The sequence below is a fragment of the Camelus ferus genome, chromosome 7 (assembly GCF_009834535.1).
Source record: "Camelus ferus isolate YT-003-E chromosome 7, BCGSAC_Cfer_1.0, whole genome shotgun sequence".
NCBI lineage: Eukaryota > Metazoa > Chordata > Mammalia > Artiodactyla > Camelidae > Camelus > Camelus ferus.
The window spans coordinates 66,740,016-66,766,004 of NC_045702.1; the positions used below are offsets into that span (position 1 = coordinate 66,740,016).

At 39.9% G+C, this 25,989-nt stretch overlaps 1 protein-coding gene and 1 long non-coding RNA gene across 2 annotated transcripts in view; one reads left to right on the top strand and one right to left on the bottom strand.

Moving 5' to 3' along the window:
- GRM3 (glutamate metabotropic receptor 3) overlaps positions 1-25,989 on the bottom strand; it is a 207,228-nt gene that overhangs the window by 58,828 nt on the left and 122,411 nt on the right. Inside the window, 2 exon segments of the mRNA XM_006192218.3 lie at positions 8,112-8,922; positions 8,924-8,968. Of these exon segments, the coding sequence (XP_006192280.1) occupies positions 8,112-8,922; positions 8,924-8,968 (856 nt within the window).
- Positions 8,754-25,989, top strand: part of LOC106730591 — a 359,458-nt gene continuing 342,222 nt past the window's right edge. Inside the window, exons 1-6 of the long non-coding RNA XR_004321574.1 lie at positions 8,754-8,819; positions 10,554-10,680; positions 12,649-12,701; positions 14,057-14,186; positions 19,706-19,813; positions 25,499-25,674. This is a non-coding gene — a long non-coding RNA (uncharacterized LOC106730591). The remainder of the gene's footprint in view (positions 8,820-10,553; positions 10,681-12,648; positions 12,702-14,056; positions 14,187-19,705; positions 19,814-25,498; positions 25,675-25,989) is intronic.

Consider the following 25,989-nt stretch of genomic DNA (forward strand, 5'->3'; position numbering starts at 1 on the left):
CTTGCTGCAGCTACCACTCCAGGGCTAAGTACAGACGGAGCAGGCAAAAAAGGCCCACCACCCAGTTTCCTCCTGGAAGGAGCCTAACTCCATGCTATGAATGAATGAAAAATCAGAGATGAAAGAGGAGACATTACAACTGATCGCACACAAATACAAAGGATCATAAGAGATTATTACTGACCAGTCTCAGAACATCTAATCTTACTTGGGTCAGTGGCTTAGTTTGTGTATGAACATAAATTTGTATTTGAGATGTTATTTTGCAAATTCAATATATGGTCAACTCCGTGGTAGCAAAATTTTTTATAGTTTTTTGATGGAATTAAATTTTTGAATATATTTCATAAATATAATATTGAATATCTTCTGATTCAAATAAAATATTTCTGAAATGTTATTTAGTACTATAACTTCTGGGGATTCCACCACCTTATCAAATTCTAATTCACCTTAGACAGTGGAATGAATCCATTACGTCTTAGTTTTGGAATCAAACAGCCAGATGCAGTGCGTGCGTTACCTCAGGTACAGTGCTAAGGGTTTGGGGGAAAAATGTGAAGAATGGCATTGTAACCTTTCCTGGTGATGTCCCACGTGGTGACTAAAAATACTGTGGGCTCCTGTTAAATGTTTAAAGTAAGAGGGAGGTTGGAATCGTGACCAGCCATTGAGTTCCTCAGCCATCCTCCTCAGTGCCTGTGCCTCAGGGTCTTACATCAGCTTCCTTCATCTTCAGAACCTGGACTCACTGCTCAGGTATTATGAGAATTTTGCTAGGTTCCTAGGAAGGTTTCCGAAACCCAGCTCTGGAGGACTTCCCATAATCTGCTGCTCCATTAGGTGACAATCTAATCTTTTAAAATCTTTTAGAGAAAAGTCTTCCATTTCAGTATACGTTTGTCAGCCTGGTCAGGAATTTTTTTCTGAACCCATTGAAAATACTTCCTTTCTCTAGGTTGGTTTTCGAGTGTTCTGTGGAGAGTGAGTAGTGGCACAAGTGTACAGGGAAGTGGAAAAACGTGTTTTCAACTCAACTGTGATCATATTTCCAGAGGTTAGAAACCTTTAGAAGACTAGGCTATTGTGGGATGACACCGGGTATCCCAAAGGTCAGGAATGGAAGCTAAACTTATTTTTAAACTATATTTCAGTTATATGTATATTTAAGTGCTTTGAATATTTTCATCAGTCTTCAGACAGCTTTACTGGTGATGTTCTTGTAAATATATGACAGTGTCCAAAAGTCTGGAAACAGAGGAAATAGCATATTAACTGTACTTTTTTTCCAATCAGCAAGGTGGTCGAATCCATTTTTTTCATACTTTCTTGGGGATGATTACGTTTTCCCACGTCATGGACAGGACGGCTCTTAAAAATGGATCAAGATAAATTAAACATGATAAAAGAATTATAATAGTAATAATGACAACTATATGATAATAATAACCAGCAGCAGCAGTAGAAAGCTCAGGCCAAAGTGGAAAATTAGGTTTTCTAGAGGCTCCTGTTCTCTGCAGTGTGACCTGAAAATGAGAATCATTTCTCAAGCTTCGAGGATACCAGAGCACGGACGCACGGCGCATAAACAAATAAGTGACCACAAGAGTGGTGTCCTTTGGGGGTTTAGATCTTATTTTCGTGACCCCAGGAAGCAGACCAGAGAGAAAAGGGGGGAAAAAGTCCAGGATATTTATCTTTACGTTTTGCAGATGCTTTTGATCAGCAGAGCTGGAACAAGTTTCTGTGCTTTTGTGGGAACTACAAATGTTCCGGGGGAGGAAGCGAGATCAAGAGCACTTTGCTCTTTCAGGGACTTCAGAGCCCATTCATCTAAAGATGTGGCCATTACCATTTTGGCTTCCTCGCTGTGCCTTGGATGGCCCTGTACTTTTCAAGAGGAGAGCCTTGCTGGGTTAGGGCCAGCTCAAACATATTCCTTAGAGTGCAGTGTCCCAGAAAATCTGCCCTTCCCAGCCCAGGCTCTGTGATTACAGTTCCAACCAGGGGCGAACTTTGTACCTACTGGATGAGTCAGATGCCGAGGTGAATGGGGCAGCGAGGCTGGAATGCCCATTTTCTGCCTGTGCCCCTCTTTCATGTGTGGAGAATTGTAAACATAAGAACAAAGCCAGAGCATCTCCATGAGGCTCTAGGTCTCTGATCTCAGTAGACTGTCTATTTGCGGGTACCAGGAGATAAGTGTGCCACCAAAAAAAAAAAAAAAAAAAAAAAAGGAAATGAAGAAAAAAGAAAAGCAACTAACAAACAAATGAATAAAAAAAAAATCTGTCATGGCTGTGTGTCCTATGATCCATCCCCACTATGACCACTGGGACCAGTAGTAACAAGGAGCTGTCCTCTTGGTTTGTAATTCAAGCCCTGGGAATAAGATCTGTTCAGTGAGTTTAGATTTATTTTGGGCATAAGATACACAATGATTTTCCAATCCAAAACCAAACTCAAAACCAAAATAGAAGACAGAACTGAGGGCAAGACCCTGAGATTGCAGCCCCAATAATACTGCTTCTATACTTTGAGGCTGTTCTGGTAACTAGTAACTGATGTCAGCTCCATGAAGCACGGGCCACATCTGTCTTGTTTACAGTTGGGTCCCCAGGTCCTAGCAGAAAGTCTAAAACTATCTGTGGAATCAGTGACTAAATCAGGACCTTGGGGGTTTGCTCTGTCACCTATTTATTATGTGATCTTGGATAAATTTCCTATTGTGTAGAATTCTCAGTTTTTCCATTCTCAAACATTTTAGCCCAGTTCTGTAACTCACACAAAGGAACATGGTGAGTGTTATTCCCAAGAGAACGCTTACTGGACGCTGGATATGTCTTGGAGCACCTCTGCAGTATGTTTGGTAAGTGGGAGCTCTTTCTTTTTTCTTTTGAATTGGGTGTACTCTGGCTACCACGCCACCCTGACAGCTGAGTTGACTTTCATGTACTTCAGTAAGTGAAGATCATAATGCTGACATCCTGAAGCTCCACTCTGTCGAGTGAGGAGTAGAAGCAAGTTCATCTTTGAGGGGGACTTTTGTAACTCTGTGATTTTAGTCTATTCCATTTCCTGGAACTCGTCTCAGAATAAAAAGTGGGAACGATGGTACTGTACTGTGAACGCGCGAAATGACAGTCATACTGCCTTTCTTTCCGTGTTTAATAGCCCTTTCTGTTTTTAACTGTCTTGGGTGGTTTAAGCTTTCCTTTTACATGATGAGCACATGGAATTTTATTCAAAATCATTTTGAAAAGTCACATGCCAACAGATATAATTCTCATTTAAATGTTTACTTTAGAATTCTGGATGACGTGGTTCTTTCAGATAGGACAATTCTACTAATAAAAAGTGCTCTGAAGCTTTTTTTTTTTTTTTTAAATATCCTCACGTTTAGATTCTAAGACTCAGCTTCCAAAATTTGGGTTTTATGAATCAAGTAATGGAGAAAGTGGTCCAGGTGTATTAAAGGGATCATAAGAAGGAGCACCAGGAGAAACATACTTCAAACTTACTTATTGATAGTCTTTCATTCCCTTAGTAAAGCTTCCATTAATAGTGTGTTTCAGGAACTGTGTTAAGTGGACCAAAGTCCTCAACTTCCCAAAATACCGTTGTATCTATTAAAAGCAGCACTGGATTTGGTGACCTGGATTTCAGTCTTGGGCCCTGCCACTAACCAGAGGATGATCTTGGGCAAATTCCTTTCAGTTTGGGGGCTTCGTCTAGAAGACAGTGATGACTAAGAGATCCAACGCTAATGCTAAGTTGTTTTCAGTTTGTCTCAAATACAATGATAGGACATAACTAACAGTTAGCGCTTAGGTTAAAAAAAAAAAAAAAAGCAAGCCATTCTGCAAGTCATATACTTTCCCTTCTTGAAACTCTTTTCTTAATGAACAAAATACATGCATTGCATTTTCATGAAAAGAGTCATATTATAGATCTTCTGTTTTTTTCTCATTCCATCTTCCTTCAGTAAATGTTCATATAATGCCCACTTTGTACCAGAAAATGTATTGGGTATTTGAGATCAGAGATGAAACATATGTTCTCTGTCTTGAAAAAGGGCACAATCTGATAACAGAGATAGAGAAAGAAATAGGAGTTTGGGTGTTACGTGCTGTTCATAACCAGCAAATATTTACTGAGCGCCTATTATGCTTGGGCTACATCAATGAATAGAACTGATGATAATTTCTGTTTTCATGGAGTTTAGATTCAAGTGTGGAGATCCAGCAATAAAGAATGAGCATGAAAATATTAAATGACATGGTATGAGAGAAAGAGAAAAAAATCAGGGTGTTAAAAAAAGTAGAGCAGATTAAGGGGAAATAGGGGCACCTGTGGTGAGGGTCGGGGGCCGTGCACTGCCATCTGAAGAAGGATTGCCAGGTAGGCCTCAATAAGAAACTAACAGTTAAGTAAAGCTTGATGGAAGTAAGGGAATTTATCAGCTATAGGGATGGCTGGGGACAGGGCATTACAGGAAGAGAGAGCTGGTGGTGAGAAAGCCCTAAGTTGGGAAACAAGGGTTGCAGGAGTGAAATGAGCAAGAAAGAGAGCAGCAAGGGATGCAGGGGGTGGATCAGGTAGGACCCTGAGGGACACTGTAGGGACTTTGTGAGTGACATGGGTGAACTCCCTCAGAGGTTATGCACAGCGGCATGACATGGTCTGACTTCCGTTTCCTAGCTGTTGTTCAGAGAATGGCTTGGAGGCTGGGTTGGAGGTGGGCAAGAGTAAATCAACTAGGAGGCTATTACAGAAGTGCAAGCTTGGACCAGGATAGTAGCAGTGGAGATGGAACAAGTGAAGGTGCTGGATAGGGCAGAAGGGGGTGGGATGAGACTGTACTAGGTGGAGGAAACAGCATATACAGAGGGCACAAAGGCCAAAATAAAGGCATGATGTGCGTGGTTAACACAAGTCGTCTTAATGGAAGGAAGGGTGAATGCTGGTTGTATGGCAGGAGTCTAGAGAGGTAGGTAGTCGTGATAAGTGATCTTATGGCAGGAGAGTTCGTTACTTAGAAGAATCTTTAACTATTAATCTTTAATAATTCTGCAATATCTCTTTTGCTAGAGGAATATTCAAATTGGGTTAACTGCAAGGAACATTAACGTTGGCCAATGCTAGAACTAGATAGTAGAACTGTACCAGGGAACGGAGGAGTGCTCTTGGGAGGCTTAGCTCTACCATCCTGCAAGAACTTGAGCTCAAAGGAAACCGGCTAAAACTCTTTGCCAGAAGAATCCTGGAGTAAATACGCTGAATACAGACAGATGGTTAGAAGAGGACTTTTTAGATCCATTGGAGCAAAGATTGTGTACCTTTTGCTAAGCGTTCACTATTGGGCCTAGTCCATGGCCTCAATATTCAAGATAGAAAACCAGAGATACTATTCCAGAAAAAAAAAAAAAAGGTAAAACAAACCTGCTTTTCAAGAGCTAACTGAGTGAGTCTTATTTTTTTAATGTACATAGTTAGCTAATTTAGCAACTCGGCATCCTTCCATAGTCAGGCATTGTCTTGTCCAGTTCCCACTCCTATGCATATTCACCTGGTGGCTGATCTAAACTCCCTCTTTTCTGTAGTTTGAATCTGTTTTTCACCCTTCTATTCTCTTCAGAGGTGGAGAATGACTGGTAATGTTGAGCAAATTGAGAAGGCAAAAATAGCACTTTGTGGTCAGGTCTGCACAGCCAAGCTAAATTGCAGAATCAAAGTCAGTAATTGAACAAGGTAGATGAAAAGAAGATACTGTTGTCTTACTTATCCAAATAGTGGCCTTACTTCTTCACTCTTCTTTGCTACTTAAGACTCAGTCAGTGAAATGAAAGAAAATATTTTGCTTACAAAAAACACCTCACAAGGGTTCTCTGAACTTTTCTTTATATTAGCTATTGATGAGTGGATATATTGTATACTTGCATACTAAACAGTAAGGAATAAACTAGAATAACAGGGTTAATTAACACTTGTGGTGAATAAAGATCAATGATTAGTTACTCCAAATGTCTGAATGAGGATACTTATCCTATTCATCTTTAATAATTAAGTGCATTGTACTATGTACAACAGCCAAGACATGGAAGCAACCTAAATGTCTATCAACAGATGACTGGATAAAGAAGCTGTGGTATATTTATACAATGGAATACTACTTAGCCATAAAAAAGAATGGAATAATGCCATTTAGAACAACATGGATGGACCTGGAGATTGTCATTCTAAGTGAAGTAAGCCAGAAAGAGAAAGAAAAGTACGTATGATATCACTTCTATGTGGAATCTTAAAAAAATGACACAAATGAACTTATTTACAAAACAGACAGACATAGAAAACAAACTTATGGTTACTGGGGTGTAGGGGAGGAAAGAGATGAGGAGGGATAAATTGGGAGTTTGGGATTTGCAGATAGTAAGTACTATATATAAAATAGATAAACAACAGGGTCCTACTGTATATATATAAAACTCAGCCACTATGCTGTACACTAGAAATTAACACAACATTGTAAATCAACAATCAAAAAAAGAATTAAGTGTATTGTAGGTGCTATTTATAGATACCTGAGAGTTCATGAATATTTAGATAAAAGATATTCTTTTTTACTGACTCTTTGGTCCAGTCTTATATTCTGGAGCTGTCAGTGGGAACTGATCTGGGATTTTGAGATAAATCCTGAAAAAAAAAATATATATATATATATTCCTATATATTATACACCTGTGGGAGTACAGGGCACAGTAAAGTTTTAATCTTTACCATTTACAGTGGTTATTCTCATGGTAAGAGATGGTATCCATTAGATAAATAGGAGATACTGACAATTGATTTCCACTACTTTTGGCTCTTTCTGGGTAGCATAAAAGATGTGCAAAAATGCAGGCTGCTAATTTTTGTGCTTGTTTTCAAGGCTAGTTTAAGGGTTAGAGTTCTAGAATAGGAGCCAATTGTCATGGGGTCTTCTCTCAGTACTACCAGTGATTTTTTCAGGCCATTTGACTTCTGAGTATTTATCTACAAGGGAGATGTGAGAACTGCCACTTGCTCCAAGTATAGTATGATTTGAGCGTACAAACTTTCATGTCTTGGATGATAAATCAATTGAAACAGAATTTGCAGACTAGAATGATGCCCCAGTGGCATGAAAGATTATGAGCAACTTAGGCAAATGAGAGCATTGTATCATTGCACTATATTTGGCATCAAAATCTTTTGTGCCTGATAATGTTACGTACCATTTTATGATTTGAAATTAAGCTAAAATCCCCAGAACCAGTACCTTAATGGGCTGATATCACATGCACCTAAGAAGAGAATGCAGTTCTAAAGATTTCATGCTTTTTATCTGTTAGTAGTGCATTGAAATGCACTATATTTAGAAATATTTAGAGCATATTTATAAATAAATGAAGCAGTAAAAGCCACTTTGCATACACCTTTGGCTGTTCACCTCTGTATCAGAATGACTTCTGTCAGTCTTCAATTTGCTTATATTCAAGCTCCCAGAGAGTTTCATCTCCTAACATAATTTGAGAAAATCCACAGCTGTTAATGCTGACATGGAAATGTTTCTGTACAGCAGAAAAAAATAAACCCAAATGCCTGGAAATCACCATGGTCTGAGTATCTTTCCCTTTCCCTCCCTAATTAGGCTCTGGGAAAACAGTGACTCTTTTCTCTCACCCACTGGGAAAGTTATGAGACTCTTTTGCTCAAATCACCCAGAAGGAAAGCTTTAAAGTTCAGGGTCCTTAGAGAGTTGCCAGTTCTGCTAAAGAAGATTAAATGCCCATATCACATGTGTCATATCCTACAGCTAATAAGAAGAAAGACAGCAAATGGAGCATAGCCCACATGGAGGCAGCTACCACAGATCAGCCCAGCCTAGGGGGCCTTTTAATTTTATGTGGTGCACCAGACAAGATATTCACTCAAAAATAAGTAAGAACATGAAAAAGCCATCATATTGCATCTTGGCATATTTCACAGTTTGAATCCGAAACACAAATTTCTGGGTCGGGGGCAGAGGTATTTGATTTATCTTGGATGCCACTGTTTGCACCATGGAAGATGATGAAAGGCTCCTCGCTTACCTGTGAAGTTGATTTTCAGCAGGTAATCCTTGTACAACTTCTTCCCATCCAGGATCTTCATGGCGTCGCAAAGCTTGGTGGTGTTGGGACAGAGGGTGCGCTGCATTTTGTGCAGGGCGTGGGCCATGGCGTAGACCGCATTCACCACAAACATGATCTTGGATTCTTGCTCGTAGTTGCTGTTATCGATGGCCAGGTGCTTGTCGCAAGGACGCCGGTGGTTGCGCTTGGTTTGGAGGCTGCACTGGAACTTCTGCTCCCAGAAGTCCCGGAACCAGGGGTTGCGGTGGTTGTTGTAGGGGTTGAGGCTCTGGAAGTAGCGGTCGAACTGGCGCACAGGCTGCGAGGCCAGCTCCAGGGTGATGGCGCCGTAGGCCACGTGCTCGCTGCCCTTGACGATGCTTTCCTGCGCGCCCCAGCCATCGCTGGCCACCCAGGTGAAGGAGGTGTTGGCGCGGCTGGCGGCGGCGATGAGCTCGCGTGAGTCGTCGCTGCGCATGAAGAGGACCACGACGCGCGCGTTGGGCTTCTGCAGCAGCTCGCGGATCACGCTGTCATAGGACTTGCGGATGTTGGAGCGCCCCACCTTCTCTGATGTGGCGATGCAGATGTTGCGCATGCGGGCTTCCTGCTCGAAGGCCTCGATCCCCGTCTCTCCGTAGTCACCCTCGGAGGCCACCGTAGACACATAGGTCCAGTTGAAGAAACGTAAGATCTCGGCCATGGCTTTGGCCTGGTAGAAGTCGGGGGGCACGGTCCTGGCAAAGTAATCATAGCGCGACTTGTCGCTGAGTTTGGCACTGGTGGACGCAGTAGCTTATCTGCGGGATCTGGAAGAGCCTCAGCAGGTTTGCCACCTGGGGGAGGGAGACCGGGAAAGTACCATTTTTAGAAACCCAGAAGTAAATGAGTGCACGTAGAAAATGAATGATTCCAGGCCTTTATCCAGCTCCCTTTTCACCTCTGTATCATTCAGCTTTTCTTGACGCTTTGCCAAAAGCTTCCCTGCGTACATTATTTTTAGTATTAGGGAGCTGGTTCCAAGCTCCATGGTAATTCATGTGTTGGGAAAAGACAAAGAGGAAGTAGAAAGAGTCCTCTCTTTCTCCTAGACTTTCTGCTAGACCCTGGACTAGGATCAGTCCTATTCAGGTGTTCTCAATGGGGAGGCCTTAAGTTTCTGGGGGCCTCTTATAACTCAGTCATACAATGAACTACAGTGATTTGGCCAAATTCAGTTTTTAGACAACTTGGCTGGAGTTGTATAGAAAGAGCCTGGGTGTTGTCTAATTCTCACTTCCCCCTCTTTTGCTGGAAATGGCAGTCTCTGAAAGAGTTTAATTTGGGAACTGTATGCCACATGGACAGTCCAAATTAGACATTTATTATCTAGGTTAAGCCAAAAAAAATCAATTCTTTTTAGTCAACCCCAAATATTTGGCATGCACTTTTCTGAACTTCACAAGAGTTTGACCAACATTTTCTCTGCCTTCAAAAAAATTCTGTTTCTGTTTGCACTATGGGAAAAGAAAGCATATAGATACTATTCTTACAGTATTTTTGATTCAAAAGCAAATAAGGAAGTATTGAAGACCCTGTCAAAAAAAGAACTATGTACTTTAAAATGTTTAAAGCATATTCAGAATACAGAATTTAAATTTCTTATAATTGACATGTCAATAACAGAAAATGTTCCACTGTTTTTCTTTATTACAAAATAAAAGGAAGTGACACTAGCTTATCAAGAAGCATTTTATGCACAGAATATTTGCATAAATATATATTTAAAATATGTAGACAGATTATATGTAAATCTGATCATTAGTTTGTTTTTATTTTTCCTGGCTACGTCACATTTTTCTGAATATTTCTATCTCCATCCTGACTAGTTAAGTTATATAATATATGAAGTAGCCTTTAATCAGAAACAACACTGAATTTTCCAACATCCTCTGTGAGTACTTTGAAATGTTCCTTCTGGAAATTGTGGTTTCAGGTTTATATTTGACATGTAGGAAGCACAGCTTGAAATAGGCAGCTGTTAGCAAAGAGCACGAGTAACATAAAACAAGTGACATCTGAGTCCTGATTAATCATCATTTCATCTGGCAACAGAAACCAACAGCCAAGTTCATACACAGCCACACAGCATGTTCTTGGAGATCTGGCCTGCTGTAAAACCAACACTTGATGTAGCCCAGAGCTATCAAAAATGGTTTCTATATCTTTTCCAATCCTGATACCTCTCGCTTCACTACAGATAGAAGAGCAAGAAAATCTGGCATTTAGCATGCAATATAATGCAAATTTAGGACCCATATCTTTCTTGCTTTGGTGTATATATATATATATATTTTGAATATGTATGAATTTGGGGGAGTAGAGGTGCGTGGATGGGTGGATGGGTGAATGATGCTAGCATCCCATTTATTCTTTTCTCAGGAGTATAAACCGTGAACAAAACTGCCTCTACTGATTCATTTGAACATGGAAGTGTTGCTTGTTTACTCAGCCTGATTGAGACGGCCCTGTCATTACTTCTGTACTGAGTACCTGGCTTCTTCTGGAGGTAAGTACCACTTGGCGGACTGGTGATAAGACTGGTCTGTGCAAAGGCTAAGCTTGATTATGGAGTTTCTGGGTAGTACTGGAGATGCCATCTCTTTTGAATGTTACAGTTTTCTAATCTTAAAATTCTATTCAGCAGGACCTGAACCCGTCAGGGAGGCAGAAAATGCAAGGACCTGAAAGACGCAGCTTTCAGGCAGCTAGGAAGTACAGTGAAAGGGTCCTAACCTGCCAAAACTTTCTTCTCCCGGAGGAGTATGAGTAGTGAGAAGCTGCTTTAGAAAAACGTGCTTGTCTTTTGACTGATAGGGTCCTGTGGCTTCATGTCCACAGCTCCAGGATATCTGAGAACAATTTACAAACAAGGTGGACTGGACAAGGGAATGAACGAGGTGCAGAATAATGGCAATATGGGAAAGATTCTCAAGAAGGGGTACCATGAGCTGGACCATGTTTGGAAGGGTAGTGGGTTAGAATAAAACTGCAGCTCTTACCATCCTTTTAAGGATAGTTATCTCTCTCTGTGTGTGTGTGTGTGTGTGTGTGTGTGTGTGTGTGTGTGTGTGTGTGTGTGTAATGAGCTGAAACATGAGAATGGAGCACTAAGAAGGAAGTATAATTTCAGTTGTATCACCTGTATTAAATAGCATGGAGCAATCATACAGCCAAAGTTACGCCATTCAGAGTTATGTTAGAAACACGTGTAATGGGAATGAATGATAGAACAGAGTGGTGAAATACTCTTAGCCTGGTGAACTGTTCATTTTAAAATTAGTTTCCTTCGATTGTAAGAGTAAAAATCTTAATGTAAAAAGCAAAAGCCACACAAATCAGTGAATTATAAATCTTCCTTCCTTTCCCTCCGTTGCCCACCCCAACCTGAATTCTAAAGAAGAATAAAGTTTGTGGTTTGGTTTGTGCGTTTTCAAAATGCATTTATGCTGTTGTAAAACCAGTTACTATTGTACCAGGTATTTATAGGTATATTTTCTCCTTTGATAGTCACACCTGGCTTTTTTTGATGGCTATTATTATCTCCACTTTAGAGACACAGAATCTGAGTTCTGCTAGATGAAGAAACTTGTTCATAATCATACGGTTGGCAGGTAGGGGCAAAATCAAGATTTAGAACTAGGTCTTTTGACCTTCAGGACCGTGGCTCTCCTCCCGTAACCTGCTGTCGGCCCTCTTCTGTGTGATTATGAATCTGAGGTGTGAAGTACAGAAAGAGACCCAAGTAGAAAGAGAGTGGCAGGAACTGAAGCAGTATTGTGATTTACATCATGGCTCACCTAATTGCTATTAAGAGCTTTCTTTTTAACCTAAAACTTAAAACTAGGATTGGGGGATATTCAAGTAATTGTCAGCTGGATGTTTCCTGTCTCATTTGCCTCAGAACTGGGCATCTGAAACATTCCTGACTTGCTTTACTGGCCATATGGTTTCCTCTTTGAAAGCGTGAAGAAATAGGGGGACTCCTACATTGGACATCATTTTAAAAATAAAAGAAGAACCATTTTAGGATGGGGAAATAATGTAAGCTTTTGGAAGAAAGCTACCCAATTCTAGTATTAGTAGGAGTGGAGGAAGGAAAAACAAGATCTAGCTATATATGCTTTAGGAAGAGAAGTTTGAAAAGTAGAGAAATACTTCTCATGGTTTGAAACTCTGAAAAGGTATAGAGCTTATTTATTAAAAAATAACTCGGAAAATATGTAATGGTCTCAATAAGACAGAAAAGACAAGATCCCAAAGAACGCACTGTGTTTCTAGGCTGCGTGGGGGCATTCAAGTGTGGCAAGAATGAGTACCAGGGATGAGTGCTATATGTTTGTTGGGTCCTTGGGCAACCCTGTGGTTGACATAAAAGATTGGCATGAACATGTGAGAATTAGGGAGGCTCAAGAACAATGTGAAAATGGAGCTAAGTGAGTTTTGTTGTCCTTACGGTTTTTAAATTATATTCCAGGAGAAGATGTGGTGTGAAGAGAGAGAATCGCTGGTTGGGGGAGTTGGTTCCTGGTGAGTACAAGAAATACACCACCCAGTCCTTCTTGCTTCCTGATTCTCCCTAGTGAGAATATTCCCTAACCTGGAAATGGTGATCCAAATATTTGAAAAAGTTCTCTCACACCCAGGTAGGAGGGAAGACTGAAAGAAAAGCCCTTAATCCATTGTTTGCCTCTAGCTCTGAGTTTTGGAGGAAATCACAGATTAGTTTGTGTAATCAGTAAAAATCTCTGAGAAATCAATAATGGTAAGATTGTTAGAGAGGAAAGGAGTAAGGGCACCTTCAGGAGCTATAAATCAAGAATAATTATAAATCAATAACCATGGTATATTTTGGTAATTTGCTAAAATAGACTTTCCAATAAAGAGTGCACAAGCACTTAGAAATGAATGAGACAACTACTAGAAATCAGCATGGGTTCAACTAAGAATAAATTTCACCAGAATCTTTGAACATTAATTGAACTATTTATGCAGGAGTTGTAGCCATGGACCATGACTTCAACAAGGTATTGGTGACAGTACTTGGATTGTTGTGAAAATGGGAAAATGATAGGAATTGGATGAAAAAGTTCAATATACCAAAAGACAACAGTTTGGAGGAAAGTCTGTATGAGGTGATTGAGTGAGATTACATTTTTATCAATGACTTTGGTAAAAATAGAAATAAACTACAAGATCATTATATTTTAGTGCTAGAAGGAGCCACAAAGATAATCTAAGTTTTATAGGTGTGGAAACTGAAGCACACAGAGTGAAGCAACTTTCCAAAATTTGTACAACCATTAAGTGAAAAGGCTAAGATTAGAGCCCAGTCTCTTGATTTTTTCAAGGGGCTAGTCTCCTTATCTGGCAATAAGGTGATACTATATATAAAGAGATGGATGTCTCTGGATTTAAATTAAAATTACACAAGTGCAGAAAGAATAAGAAAATCAAGGAAAAAATAAGGATACAAATGCAAAGGTCAGTGTTGCAAAAATCCACCAGAAATCCAAGGGCAGCAAAAGTCAAAGAGGGGTAATGAAGTGGTTTACTCTCTTTAGATTTGAATTTAGATCCACTGTTGTAGACATATTATCTCCTTTAATCCTCATAACAATCTTATGAGGCCGATACTACTATTATCCCATTTTACAGGTTGAGGAACTGAGGCAGAGAGCAGCTAGGGATCTTGCTGAAGAGCTCACAGGTGATAGAACCAGGATTTGATCCCAGGAATTTTAAACGATGCTCAACTTCCCACACTTTTTCAACCCATCCTGCAATTCAGACTCTTAACCTCTACCATTTATGGTTCCGCTTATTACAATGTAGCAGCGATATATTTCAAGTTATAATGTGTCTGTCTTTTTTCATTTCTGAAGGCACTACTTCCTTGATTGGAGGACCATGAGAAATCATACCTTGTTATTAAATGTATCCTTCTTCATTGGTCGGTCTATGCGTTGAGGTGGCTCCAAAACACATTTGTTTACTGGCTAACCCTCTACAAAGGTAAGAACAGTTGTCTAAGAAACCAGGGGAAATTTCAACTTGGAGTTTGAAAGCTTCAGGCTATAAATATCGTGATCAGGTTTGGCTTTATGATTTATGTGAGAAACACAAAGACCTAATGGCAGAGACTGTGACTTCCTAGGGCCTGGGAGGCTGCGTGCAGGTTTCACAGAAGCCTGTCCTGCGTGCAGTGTGTGCTATCGTTTTATGTTCAGTGTTCATACTCTTTGGGGTAGCCACTTTCTGGTGGTTTGAATTTATCCAGAACTAGGTATTGCAATGTTTTCATTGTAACCTCTCAAGTCACACATATGTTCCTTTCTTTTTTTTCTTTTTTTTTTTTGGCTCGAGGAGAAATGCTTTGGATGCTAGGCTTGGCCAGCTACTACTACATTTTCCAGCAGATGCTATGATCTGAAATGAGTATTTTTGTGTTTTTCCCATTTCCATAGCTGTAAGCTGGAGTTACTTAGGATGGCCTTCGCCTGTAATAGTTGTCCAACAAACCAGCGTTACATGTTGTTGAATGTCTGCCACCATTTTCCCATTATTTTTCCCTCCAAATGAACACAGCTCTATGTAGTTTGTCCCATGCACTGTGTTCTCAAATCTACATGCCTTTGTACATGTTGTTCATTGTGCTCATGATGACCTTTACCACCTGTCTGCTCAGTGAATCCATTCCAAGGCCCCTTCTCGGAGAAACCTTTCTTGACACCTCATTTCAGGCTGAGCTTGCCCATCTTCTGAGCCCTTGTCCCTCCTGGCACTAGGTAGTTCCCTCATGGCACTAATCAAAGCGTATTGTGATTTCTAGATCATTGACTCATTCCTCTACTGGAGTGAAACCTCTTAAGGACAGGGAATGTACATTGTTAATCTCTGTTTCTTTGATGCCTTGTAGGGTAGAGAGATACTCCATACTGTTTGTTAAGTAAATGAGTTGATGAATGAATTGATAGTTTGTTGCTCTTCCATGTAAGCTGCTCTAATTATAAGGATAGGTTTCTGTGGAAAAACAACAACAACAACAACAAAAACAAAATACTAGCTCCCTACCAGGAAAGCAAACTAAAGCTCCTCTCAAATACTACCTATAAAACAATATTCTGTGCAGTGTGGGTCCTTTGCTAAACTGTCAAGTTTTCACCAAAATGAGATGACATATAGACAGGCAGTTTATATGTTTTCATACTGCTAAAACCAATTGTTCCAAATTATCTCTATGTAACTGACTAGGAGTATACAACAGGAAGTCAATGTCATGGCAACTGGATCTGGCCATTGCATCAAGCCTCTTTAGGCTAGAAAACTGCCTTTTTGTCTTAAGGAAAACAAGTCAGGGCCTTATCCATGGAGCCTTAGTCCTCAAATGACATAAACCTCACGTAGGAGTCTATAAACTTATACCTAAAGGAAAACTTCATCAGATGAACCCAAACTAAGGTCTACTGGCCAGATAAGGTTTTTCTGGAGACAAAGGCATTATGTACAAGATATATAAGCAGCCAAACACTCAGAGTCACATCAGTTGTTCATATCTTATTCTTTCTTGGGAATGTCTTTTCCATAATCAATAGCTGATTGTGGAGTGTTGCTTCTATGGGCATCCAGACCATCCTTATTCACTGTTGGCAATTTTGAGTTCAAGACCATTTTTATTAGGGCGTTTGACTTCTGATGTTTTTTAGCAAGTCACGAGGACGCTTTCTTTTTAGAATTCCAGGTGTCTTGCTTCATTTCAGTGATGCTCTCTGATCATGGGAAGAAAAGTGTATGAACTATGGGAATGAGCTCGGGCAGTCTATTCTTTGATGATGTGGAAAAAGGGAATACAAATTGGAAATTTCAGAGTTGCCTATGAGCCGCCACATCCTGTGGTCACTCTCCCTGTTCAGTATAGCCACGGTGTCCCCATTTCAAACATGATCTTTGTACCTTCTGTGGTGACACAATGCCAAATATTTTGTTTCTTCAGCAGAAGACAGAAAGAACTCTACAAGTTAGAGTCTGGGAGAAACACATTTCCCACCAAAGTAATTGTCCACGGTGAAGATGCTTTCCAGCACTTCTGTCATTTTTGGCTTCTGAGACTGTGCTGATGCTTTAAAGGGACAACAATAGCTGGTTTTTAGTGGACCTCGGCTTAGCTATAAAAATTCCAGATATAAAGAGGCATCAGATGATTACTTGCCAAGAAAAGTGCTGTCTAAAAAGTGGGACTGTATACATGTGAAAAAGTAAGCCATTGCTGCTGTCCTGGGAATTAGGAGACTTGATAATAACCTCGATGGATTTGCCTTTGCATTTGGTGCTGTTCACATATCTCTTTGGGGCTGTTTTCTAAGAATAAGCCTACACTTTTGTTTTTATCAGACATGCAGTGCTGAATGCTTTGTTTCATTCTTTTAATTAAGTGATTATTTATAAGCCTGGAGGAGTACCATGGAGTGCTGAATTTTGAACCATCTGCTGCCTCCTAAGCCAGGTTATTACATGAGGCAAATTTTAAACGTAATGGTAAGAGACCTCAGTGACTCTCCTATTCGGATTGATCACATGCCATTATTCACTGTACACCATCCCAGATCGGCTTGTATTTTAAACTGGAACTGGAGGTGGGGTACAGTTGAGAAACTGCCTGAGGAATTCAAGCTGTTCACATCCCATGAGTTATCCGCTCATAAAGGGTACCAATCATATTGTCATTGCAGAAAGGATTAGTCACTTTTTTTTTTTTTTTGGACCACACTACCTGCAGCTCATCTGGGACTGTTTTGCATGGAAACAGCCGACTGGAACCCATGTGTGAAGGCCAGAGATTAAGCTGGATTTAGGAAATCATATAATAGAGTGTGGCAAATGCCTACACTGTTTAATCTGCCAAAGTCACTGATTCTTACATGCCAGGAGCCCAAAGAACACTCTATTCAAAGATGTATATTGTCATTCCCATTAACATGACTCAGTCATGATGGTTTTACACAGACATTCCAGACAAAGGACTCCTTAATCATGGCAGACATTTTCATAAATGGCTTGAGTTAACCCTGATTTCTATCCCTCCCCCCTCCTGAAATCATCACATGCAACACCTGTGGTTTGCAATCCAGATAGATACTTTCATCTTCTTCATTTGTGACTAAGGAGTTTCTGAATAGCAAGATCACCCATTGTGACATTTTCGTCACTCATCACTAAGGCTGAGATGCTATGCTAACCACATAGGATCCCTTGAATCACATTTTTTTTTCCAGGAGACTGGCCTTCTAAGACATGTCAGGTTTCTTGTCGTGACAGTGCCACTCCACATTCAGCAAGGGTCTGTCTTGCTCCCTTACTAACAGATCAGAGTCTCAGGAATAACTTTGTTTCCAACTAGACTTAGCCAGTACTTAGAAAAGGAACAAGAAGGTGTTTTGCCCACTGAATCAGTCTTCCCCTGCTCTTTACTCCCCTTTTCTGCCGTAAGTTAATTTTCAAGAGAAGTCATGGGTCTGAATTGGTTTGAGTTGCAGTCCCTGACAATAAGATCAAAAGGTCTCTGGCATAGCTGGTCCAGTGTGCGTTAGTGTTTGCCAGCAACACCTGAGAAAGGATGATTCCAAGAATGACTTGATACCAACAGACTTGCCAAAAACACACCCTTTAGTGCCTTGGATATTGATTTTTGACAATGTCTCTTGAGGATTTAACAGCACAAGTTAAACTAATCCATATTTTCCTGTGGCCCCTGAAGTCACTTGGATGAAGTATGATAACTATAGTCTTATCAGTAAAGAAGGCATTCCTGTCCATTTTGATTGCTAACCAAAGTCCAAAAACTGTTGAGTATGCCCTGGGAGAGCGCTGAGGGCTGTAGCCTAATTTAAAAAAAAAATTATCATTTACTTCTAAGGTCCTTTGGCAATAATTTAGGGCAAGAGTTATATACCACATTGTTTGTAGCAAACAGAACCATATTATGCATGGTTTTCCTGTTGACTGTTCATTACTTCAACAGAGCTGTCAGTTACAAAAGCAAGTCGTATAGCTGTTCAGTGCATAGTATTGGAATCAAACAGGCCAACACTGGAATACCAGCTCCTTCTCTCACTAGCTGTGAAATTTGGGCAAGCTATTTTAATTCTTAAACTTCAGTTTCCTCTTCTGTAAAAAAGGAATAATAATAATAGTCTCCGGTTTGTGAAGTTGTGTAAGGATTAAATGACAACATGTGTGAAACACTTAACTCACTGGCTGGCACATGGTAAATGTTCAAAAAATGATAGAGAAGATGAGACTGGCTAATCCAGCAATCATTCATTCAGCAAACTTGGATCGATGCCAGTTTTACAAGGCACTCTTTGCAAATTCAGGTTTTTCTAAGATGAGTATTGTACCGCTACTACCCTGGTGGGACACAAAGAAACATGCCAAGGATAAAATTTTGAGATACAGCTACATGCACAAAAACACAGGTGAAGGAACAACTTCAGGTGAATCATGGCAGGCTCCCATATAGAGGTAACATTTATACTTGATCTTGAAGACCAAGTGAAAGTTGACCAGGCAGAGAAAGGGAAAGAAAGTTTTCAGGCAGAAGGAAGAACACAAAGATGGAGATGGTAAAAGGCACATTTGCTGTAATTGTATCATATGGTTCAATATTATCAGCATACCCAGTACCCTCTAGGGATTAGTAGGGTGAGGAAGGATAGAGCCACTGTGGCTGGACTGGTAAGTATTTTATACACTATGCTAAAGAGTTTGGATTTTATTCCTTAAGAAATGAAAAGACATTGCCATTTGCAGCAACATGGGTGGATCTAGAGATGACCATACAAAGTGAACTAAGTCAGATAAAGACAAATACCATATCATATCACATGTATGTGGAATCTTAAAGGACGCAAATGAACTTATTTACAAAACAGACTCACAGACATAGAAAACAAACTTACAGTTACCAGGCAGAAAGGAGGAGGGAGGGATAAATTAGGAGTTTTGGATTTGCAGATACTAACTACTGTATATAAAATAGATAAACAACAAGGACCTACTGTATAGCACAGGGACTTATATTCACTATCTTGTAATAACCTATACTGATAAAGAGTATGAAAACGAATATACACATATTTGCATAACTGAATTACTATCTGTACATCAGCAACTAACACAGCATTGTAAATCAACTATACTGCAGGGAAAAAAAACTAAATAAAAAAAATTTTAAATGAAAGGAATGACCTGACCAAGGTTATGTTCCAAAAAGACTACAGTGGATGACATCCAACTTGAAAAGCAGGAGTCAGGGAAGGGTGATCAGATGGACAGCAGACTCATTCTGACTCAGGCTGTGACTCTTTGAAAGCCAGGGACCTTGTAATCTCCATAACGATGAATAAGCTAATAATAGAAAGGTCAAGATTGGAGGTTTAAAGAAAAATTTGAGTCCACATAAAAGCATTTATTAGGTTGGTAGTAATGACTTAAGTCCTCGTGTCTTATTTGTTTTCCTGTTTGTGTCATTACAGGTTATCTTGAGTCCTTCTTGGAAAGAAGCAGGTCATAAATAATTTTCACTGTTGGAGACTACAACAGCTGAAGAACTTTTAAATTCCTGGAAGCATCTCAGAAAAAAAGTAATATAAAGACTTTCTTCCATGTAGAAATAAAAACTGAGAGTCAGTTAAGTAGACTTTGATAACAGCTGAAATTCATGGGATGTCACTAATGTATATTTATTGTTGCATTTCTTTTTTTTTCCTTTATTACATTTCTTAAAATCTGGTGTGCATGATATTCCTTAAAACTATTGTGGCAACATCAGTAATATATGCTTAATGCATATGTGTAGTTTTTATTTTGCTGGAAAGTTACTTTTTTTTTTTTAGTAGAAAAATTCTAAACGAATTATAGATGAGGTGTTCAGTGACATCTGTTTTCCACACTGGGAGAGCTTAATTGCCTGGTTTGTATTCTACGAAGCCTCATTGTGAACCTAATGGCAGCTGCCCAAATTGGAGATGCAGGGCCTGGGAGGGACCAGTTAGTTGCTGGGTTGTGCGCCCTGCAAATTCAACCCCATTAAGTGATGGCAAATGTCTCAAGATGCTTTGCTGTTCTGGCCACTTGGCAGGGAAGCCTGGTCTATATTTGGAATATAATTTTTGAAGGCGTTGCTCCTCTTGTATTCTCCCCTGTGCTACATTCCCTCTGTGGGATTGTAAAAGTCAAGTAGCTGGCATGAATCAACACTTTGTCACTAGAAACAGAGGGATTTCCATAATATACCAGGTGGTGATGTCAAAAATAGCGACACCACAATTTTAGTGTTCAAAGTCCCACTGATCCACCGCCTGGAGTATCAGCGTTTGCTTAGAGTTTAACTGCAGGTGTTTTTGGAACACTGGTCTTAAATTTTCGAAGTCCACTAATTGGAAAAATACTCTGTAAGTTTTCAATGGCATTTTTCATAGACCAGTAAAAGCAGTTCTACATTAAATCAGTGGACTTTCATTATTATAAACTGCTAAGTGTTGGCTCTTTCCATATTGAAACACTGAGCCCTGTATATATTGATTCACTAAAAAGGCATATATTTAATGGTGTTTTGGAAAGTGAACTTTGTGGTGTTAAAGCAACATCACATCTTAGGTTGAACTAAAAGTGTCAGGAGTCCTATGTTAATGAGCTTACTGATTAATCTATAGTCATATTATAAAACACTTGCTGATTTCTCAGGAATGTGTATTCCTTGATTTTCATCTCATGACCTCCATCATGGACACCTGACCACCACAGAAGCTGGTTCTCAGCCGTTGGCCATTCTGTTGCCCTGTGGACAGTAGTCCTGATGGTAACCTCTTGTTTTTCATGAGTACTTTCCAAGTAAACACATGACAGAAGGGGAATTAATTAAAGAATAAATTAACTCCAAAGCAAAGGAAAAAAATAGTGCATCTTAGATAATTACCCCTGGAAAGAAATTTCTACAATGAAACAGTGTTAACAAAAGCATTTTTAAATTGCCTTGCTCTTGCCTCCCTCCCTGTGATAGTGTTTGAACAGCCTTGCCCTTTTTTGGAGGAGGAGAAGGGGGAGCAGTGGAGAGAGTTTTCAAAACATCAGCTTTGTGAGATTGCTTTAGAATGAAAAGTTCTGGGAAGGAAATACATAAAAAGATTCTTTCTGAGATAACTTCTGAGTCAGGTTTTTCTGAGGCTTAGACACAGGGAGGGCAGGGATCAGGAGAGCAGTGAGGGGGGCAGGCTATCTGGATGCTAAGGTTGACTCCACTACTTGAAGTGGTAGAAACTTGAACTTGGTACTTGACTTTTATGAGCCTCAGTTGCTCTTGGAACTGTTCCTCTTGGACTGGAGGTGTTGAAAGTTACCAAAAAAGCTAACATAATATCTGCTAAAATCTAAAATGTTTAATTCTCATTATGTGTGAAACACTATTTTTTTAAACTGTTTTTCATAGATTTTCTCATTTAACTCTCACAATAACCCAGTAAAAGAGGTACTATTACTATTTCGGTCTTAGACATGAGGAAAGAAGCAATGAAGGATTAAGTAAGCCCCAGTCTGCACCCAGAGTTTTAATCACTGAGCTGAAATTTTTCAAGAAGGCATGCTAAAAATGAATAGTTGTATCTGTGCTATGATGATTGTATTTGCAATATTAAACTCATTAAATGCAACTATCATTTTTACATTTCTAGCGATAGAGAGACACTGAATATAGATTGGTAGATGGATTTCTAATGCTGTCACTCTGCTTTTCTTAAGGATGGAATGGTGTTTCTTTCTCTTGTGTTAGCTACGGGCAAGACATCTGGCATAGTCAGCACTCTGCCTATTCTTTCTGTGTTGAGAATGCAGAGAGCTTGAGTAGGGTGAGGACAGGGCTCTAACCTAATTGGGAATGGTCCTGGGTGCCCAGCTGCATTGAGCCTTGGGTAGTTGTCTCTGGACTATTCAGTCTAAGGACAAACTGAGTGCAGCCCTTAGAGCTGCTCTCAGATCAAGGCATCTTTTGTCGCCCTCGCGTAGGCAGTAGAGCTGAGGAGGGTGGGGGGGCTTCAGTCTCATGTCCTCACTTTGTGACATCGTCTGTCTTTTGTATCAAACAGTTTTCTGTTGTAAGGAAATGCTACTTTTTCATTTATGAACATCCAGATTGATCTAGAATAGGAAGATTATAGTTGTGAGCTGCAACCCAAGATTCATTTAGGGGTTTCCAGCCTTCTGGACATAGGGCAGGTTATCATTCTGTTAATTCTCTCAATTCATTCAAAAAAAGCATTTACTCTCAACCTCGTAGAGGCATTATTCTAGGTGTCCTCAACACAAAGACAAAAATGTGTGGTTCCCAGACTCAGGTAGCTTCAAGTTAAGTGGGAGACTAGATATGCAAAGGAAGAGTTATATTTACTAAGACAGTAATGAGATGTGTGTTTATGTATCAGGAGCTTGCGAAAGATTTCTCAAAAGAATTAGGGTTTGAGCTGAGAACCGAAGGAGAGAAGAATTTGGCAAGGCTACAGATGGCTAAGGGACAGTGCGTTCTAGGTGGAAGAAACACTATGTTCTCTCCTTTAGGAAAGAATGTGCAGTATGATCCAGCAGACTCTGAGAAAGCATCTTTCCCAGGACACTTCAAAGGCACGTTTTCTGTGTACGTGGACCTAAAACTCTTTTTCCTGTTCACCTCCATTCCTCCCTCATTCTGTTATTCCCTCTGGTCTCTTAGTACTTACGTTATCAACTGATTCTGAGGCCCTCTACTTATACCTGTTTTATGTACGAACTTGACATCTCCTCATTTGCTTAGAGATGTCTCAGGGACTCATAAGATGTCTACTCTTTGTGCATGTTATTTTTGCCTTCTCTCTGCTTCACATTACCTAGTGGTGTTACTAGTGATTACAATAGTGTCCTTGCTGCACTTAAAATACATATGTTTAATCAGTGCATATTTTCTGATGAAAAATGATTTTATGAGTGCCCTAGTTGTAGTAAGTACATAATTGAGATGCTTGATTCACCAAATTCACAAAAATACTACTAAATCAAATGAAGTAATGATCGATTGGACTTCTTCAAATTCATCCTGATGGAAAAGAGCCTTTTATTTACTTAGCTTCATGTTTTCAATGCTTCCTTTATAAACAATCATCCTAATAGTTGAGTATTTTGCTTGATTGACATATAATTACAAAATTAAGAAATGCCCTTAAATGCAATATTTATACAATTATTAGTAATTATTAATAATTATATTGTTATATTTTTATACCATATATACTTATACATAATTATGTAAATTAATTAATAGCTATTAATTAATCAAATACTAATCTGCTGCTTCAGTCTCCTCAATAACAGACCAGCTTTTGTTTCAGTAACTCCAGTGACAGATGACTCTCTTCTTTACACCCTCCTCCTTCCAGCCTCTCTGTTTCATTTCTAAGAACTCCTCCTTATGTTGGCCCTAATTATGCCTTGCTCTGAATTAGTGATTGTCAGTAGGGGAAGAGGGTAATTGTGTAATTCGGCAGTGTATGGAAACATATTGGATGTCACAACTTGGGATGCTGTTGGCATCTAGTCTGGTGGGTAGGGGCCAGTGATTCTGCTGACTAACACACAGTGCACAGGGCAGCTCCCCACAACAGAAGTGTCCAGCCTGGCGGGGCCAAAGTTCAGAAACTCTGCTCTAGATCTACTGAAGTGCATTCGTTTTTTCATTCAGCAGTCTGTCTGATACTTGGACACAGCTTCCCATATGAAGCCTTTTTTGTACCTCCCCAAGTCCTTCAACTATTTTTATGATGCTTCTATAATAAGATCAGTAATTCATATGTGATTCTTCCCTAAAGCATTTGAATTGAAAGGAGGAATGAGTCATTGAGGGAGGGTGATGCTTAATACAAAAATGACCAGTGCTGGTCTGCTTTCACACTGTGGAACTGAGGGGAGGAGGAATAATATACTGGTGTCTTTATGGGCTGTTCTTCTGACCCCCATCTAGATAAAATCTCGGAAACTCACTGCAAGGGATTTAGTTTGAGTTATTCTTCGCAGAGATGTGATGTGAGCAGTGCATGACATGTCCAAATCTACATCGTGGTAAATGTTATAATGACCACCTTTCAGGGCTAGAGAGTTCCTGGGATGTGGTTATTGCTAAAAATTCTGATAAAGGGTCTGACTGTACCCGGCATGGGGAAGAGGGAGTGAGATCCTTGTAAGGCTGTCTTCTGCCTGTTTTATGAGCTTTCTAAACTACATACCCATTTGTGGCTGAGGTTACTTTAACACTCAGGGACACAACAAGAGCTGGGTCAACTTACACCTGTCATGTTCCAGCTGAAATTTGCTCTGGCTAGGCAAGAAGAACCGAGGAAATGATACCTCCTCTGCAAAGAGTCAGGGACACTTTAAGAACATTTCAAAAGAGACTTTTTTTTTTTTTTGACTGAACAACTTATGAGCTCTAACTACAGTCTATTTGAAAAAGCACAAGCATAAACACTGCTTCAAAATAAAACCATGTAGACGATTGTCTCACTAAAGGCAACCAACCTGATTCTCTTCTTGAATAAATACTATTTTCCTCCAAGTGGGTGGATTTCAGGCTTATAGAGAAGAGCAAGGTACAGACCTAAAAGTGCTTTGAAAAGAAACTTACTCACCCGAGGAGGTGAATAGAACAATGCATATTTGCTACTAAAGAAGGATTTTGATTCTAGCTTTTATTGATTACCAAATTTAAAAAAATCATTATGGTTGCTTTATAAAACGGACCACCACAGAGTGGTTTGTCTCACTTACTACAAGTGCTGGGAAAATATCCAGGTTTTCCTCAATGGTGATACAGATTAATCCAGCGAGTCATTAAGAATTTCTCCTTTCCTGCAGTTTTCACTATCTACCAGCAGTGCCAGTTGTATGAACCGACAGAGCAGAGGGTCTCCCCTCTGCTGACTTCCAGGAGGATTCTTCATTAGTGGGACAATAACGAGAGAAGAGGAAACTGGAGAGAAAAGTGTTTTCAGAAGCCATCCCACCAGTAAAGCAATCTAGGCTGAAATGGGGGAGATTATAACGTCTAAACTGATCCAACCACAAAAGAGGAGAGGCACAAAAATGATCATTCTGGATAATTCTCTGTCTCAATAGGCAATGTTGTGACTGAAAACTCTGTGATCTGGCCTGGGACTGGATGCTACTGTTACATGATAGGAATTTTTACAGTTGTGTGGTAGATTTATACTAGTACATTTTCCCTACATTTTAACCCTCTTTTGTTCCCCTAGCTCAATTCAAGCAAAGACGCTTTCCAGTAAATATTCAGGAAGTCAAAAGTCATTAAGAATGGATGGCAGAGTTGACTGATGGGCGTGGGTCTTTGTGGCTCTACCAGCTACTGGCTGTTACCACAGTTACTGGACACCAGGGCACAGGATGGAAATCAGTCCAGGAATAAAGGGAGGTGAGTGTGAGTGGCACCCAGAAAAATCCTCTCTCCTAAGTTATTTCCCTCATTCATGTACAAGAGTGTCTTAAAGTTGCTATTAGAAGTGTATTGCTTTGGATTGCTATTGACTTTTTTTTAGAATTCTTACTAAAAAATATGTTTCAAAAGGATGACACACTTAAATTCTTGGCTTTCTAAGAGCCCTTAAGACCTCTTTTCATTCATGATGCTTAGCTGAGAGCAGGGCCCTGTGGCAAAGGGTTCCTTGGAAGGCTGCCTGGAGGTCAGCATGTAGACAGGTGGCTCCACCTCCTCCCTTACTTTCACGTG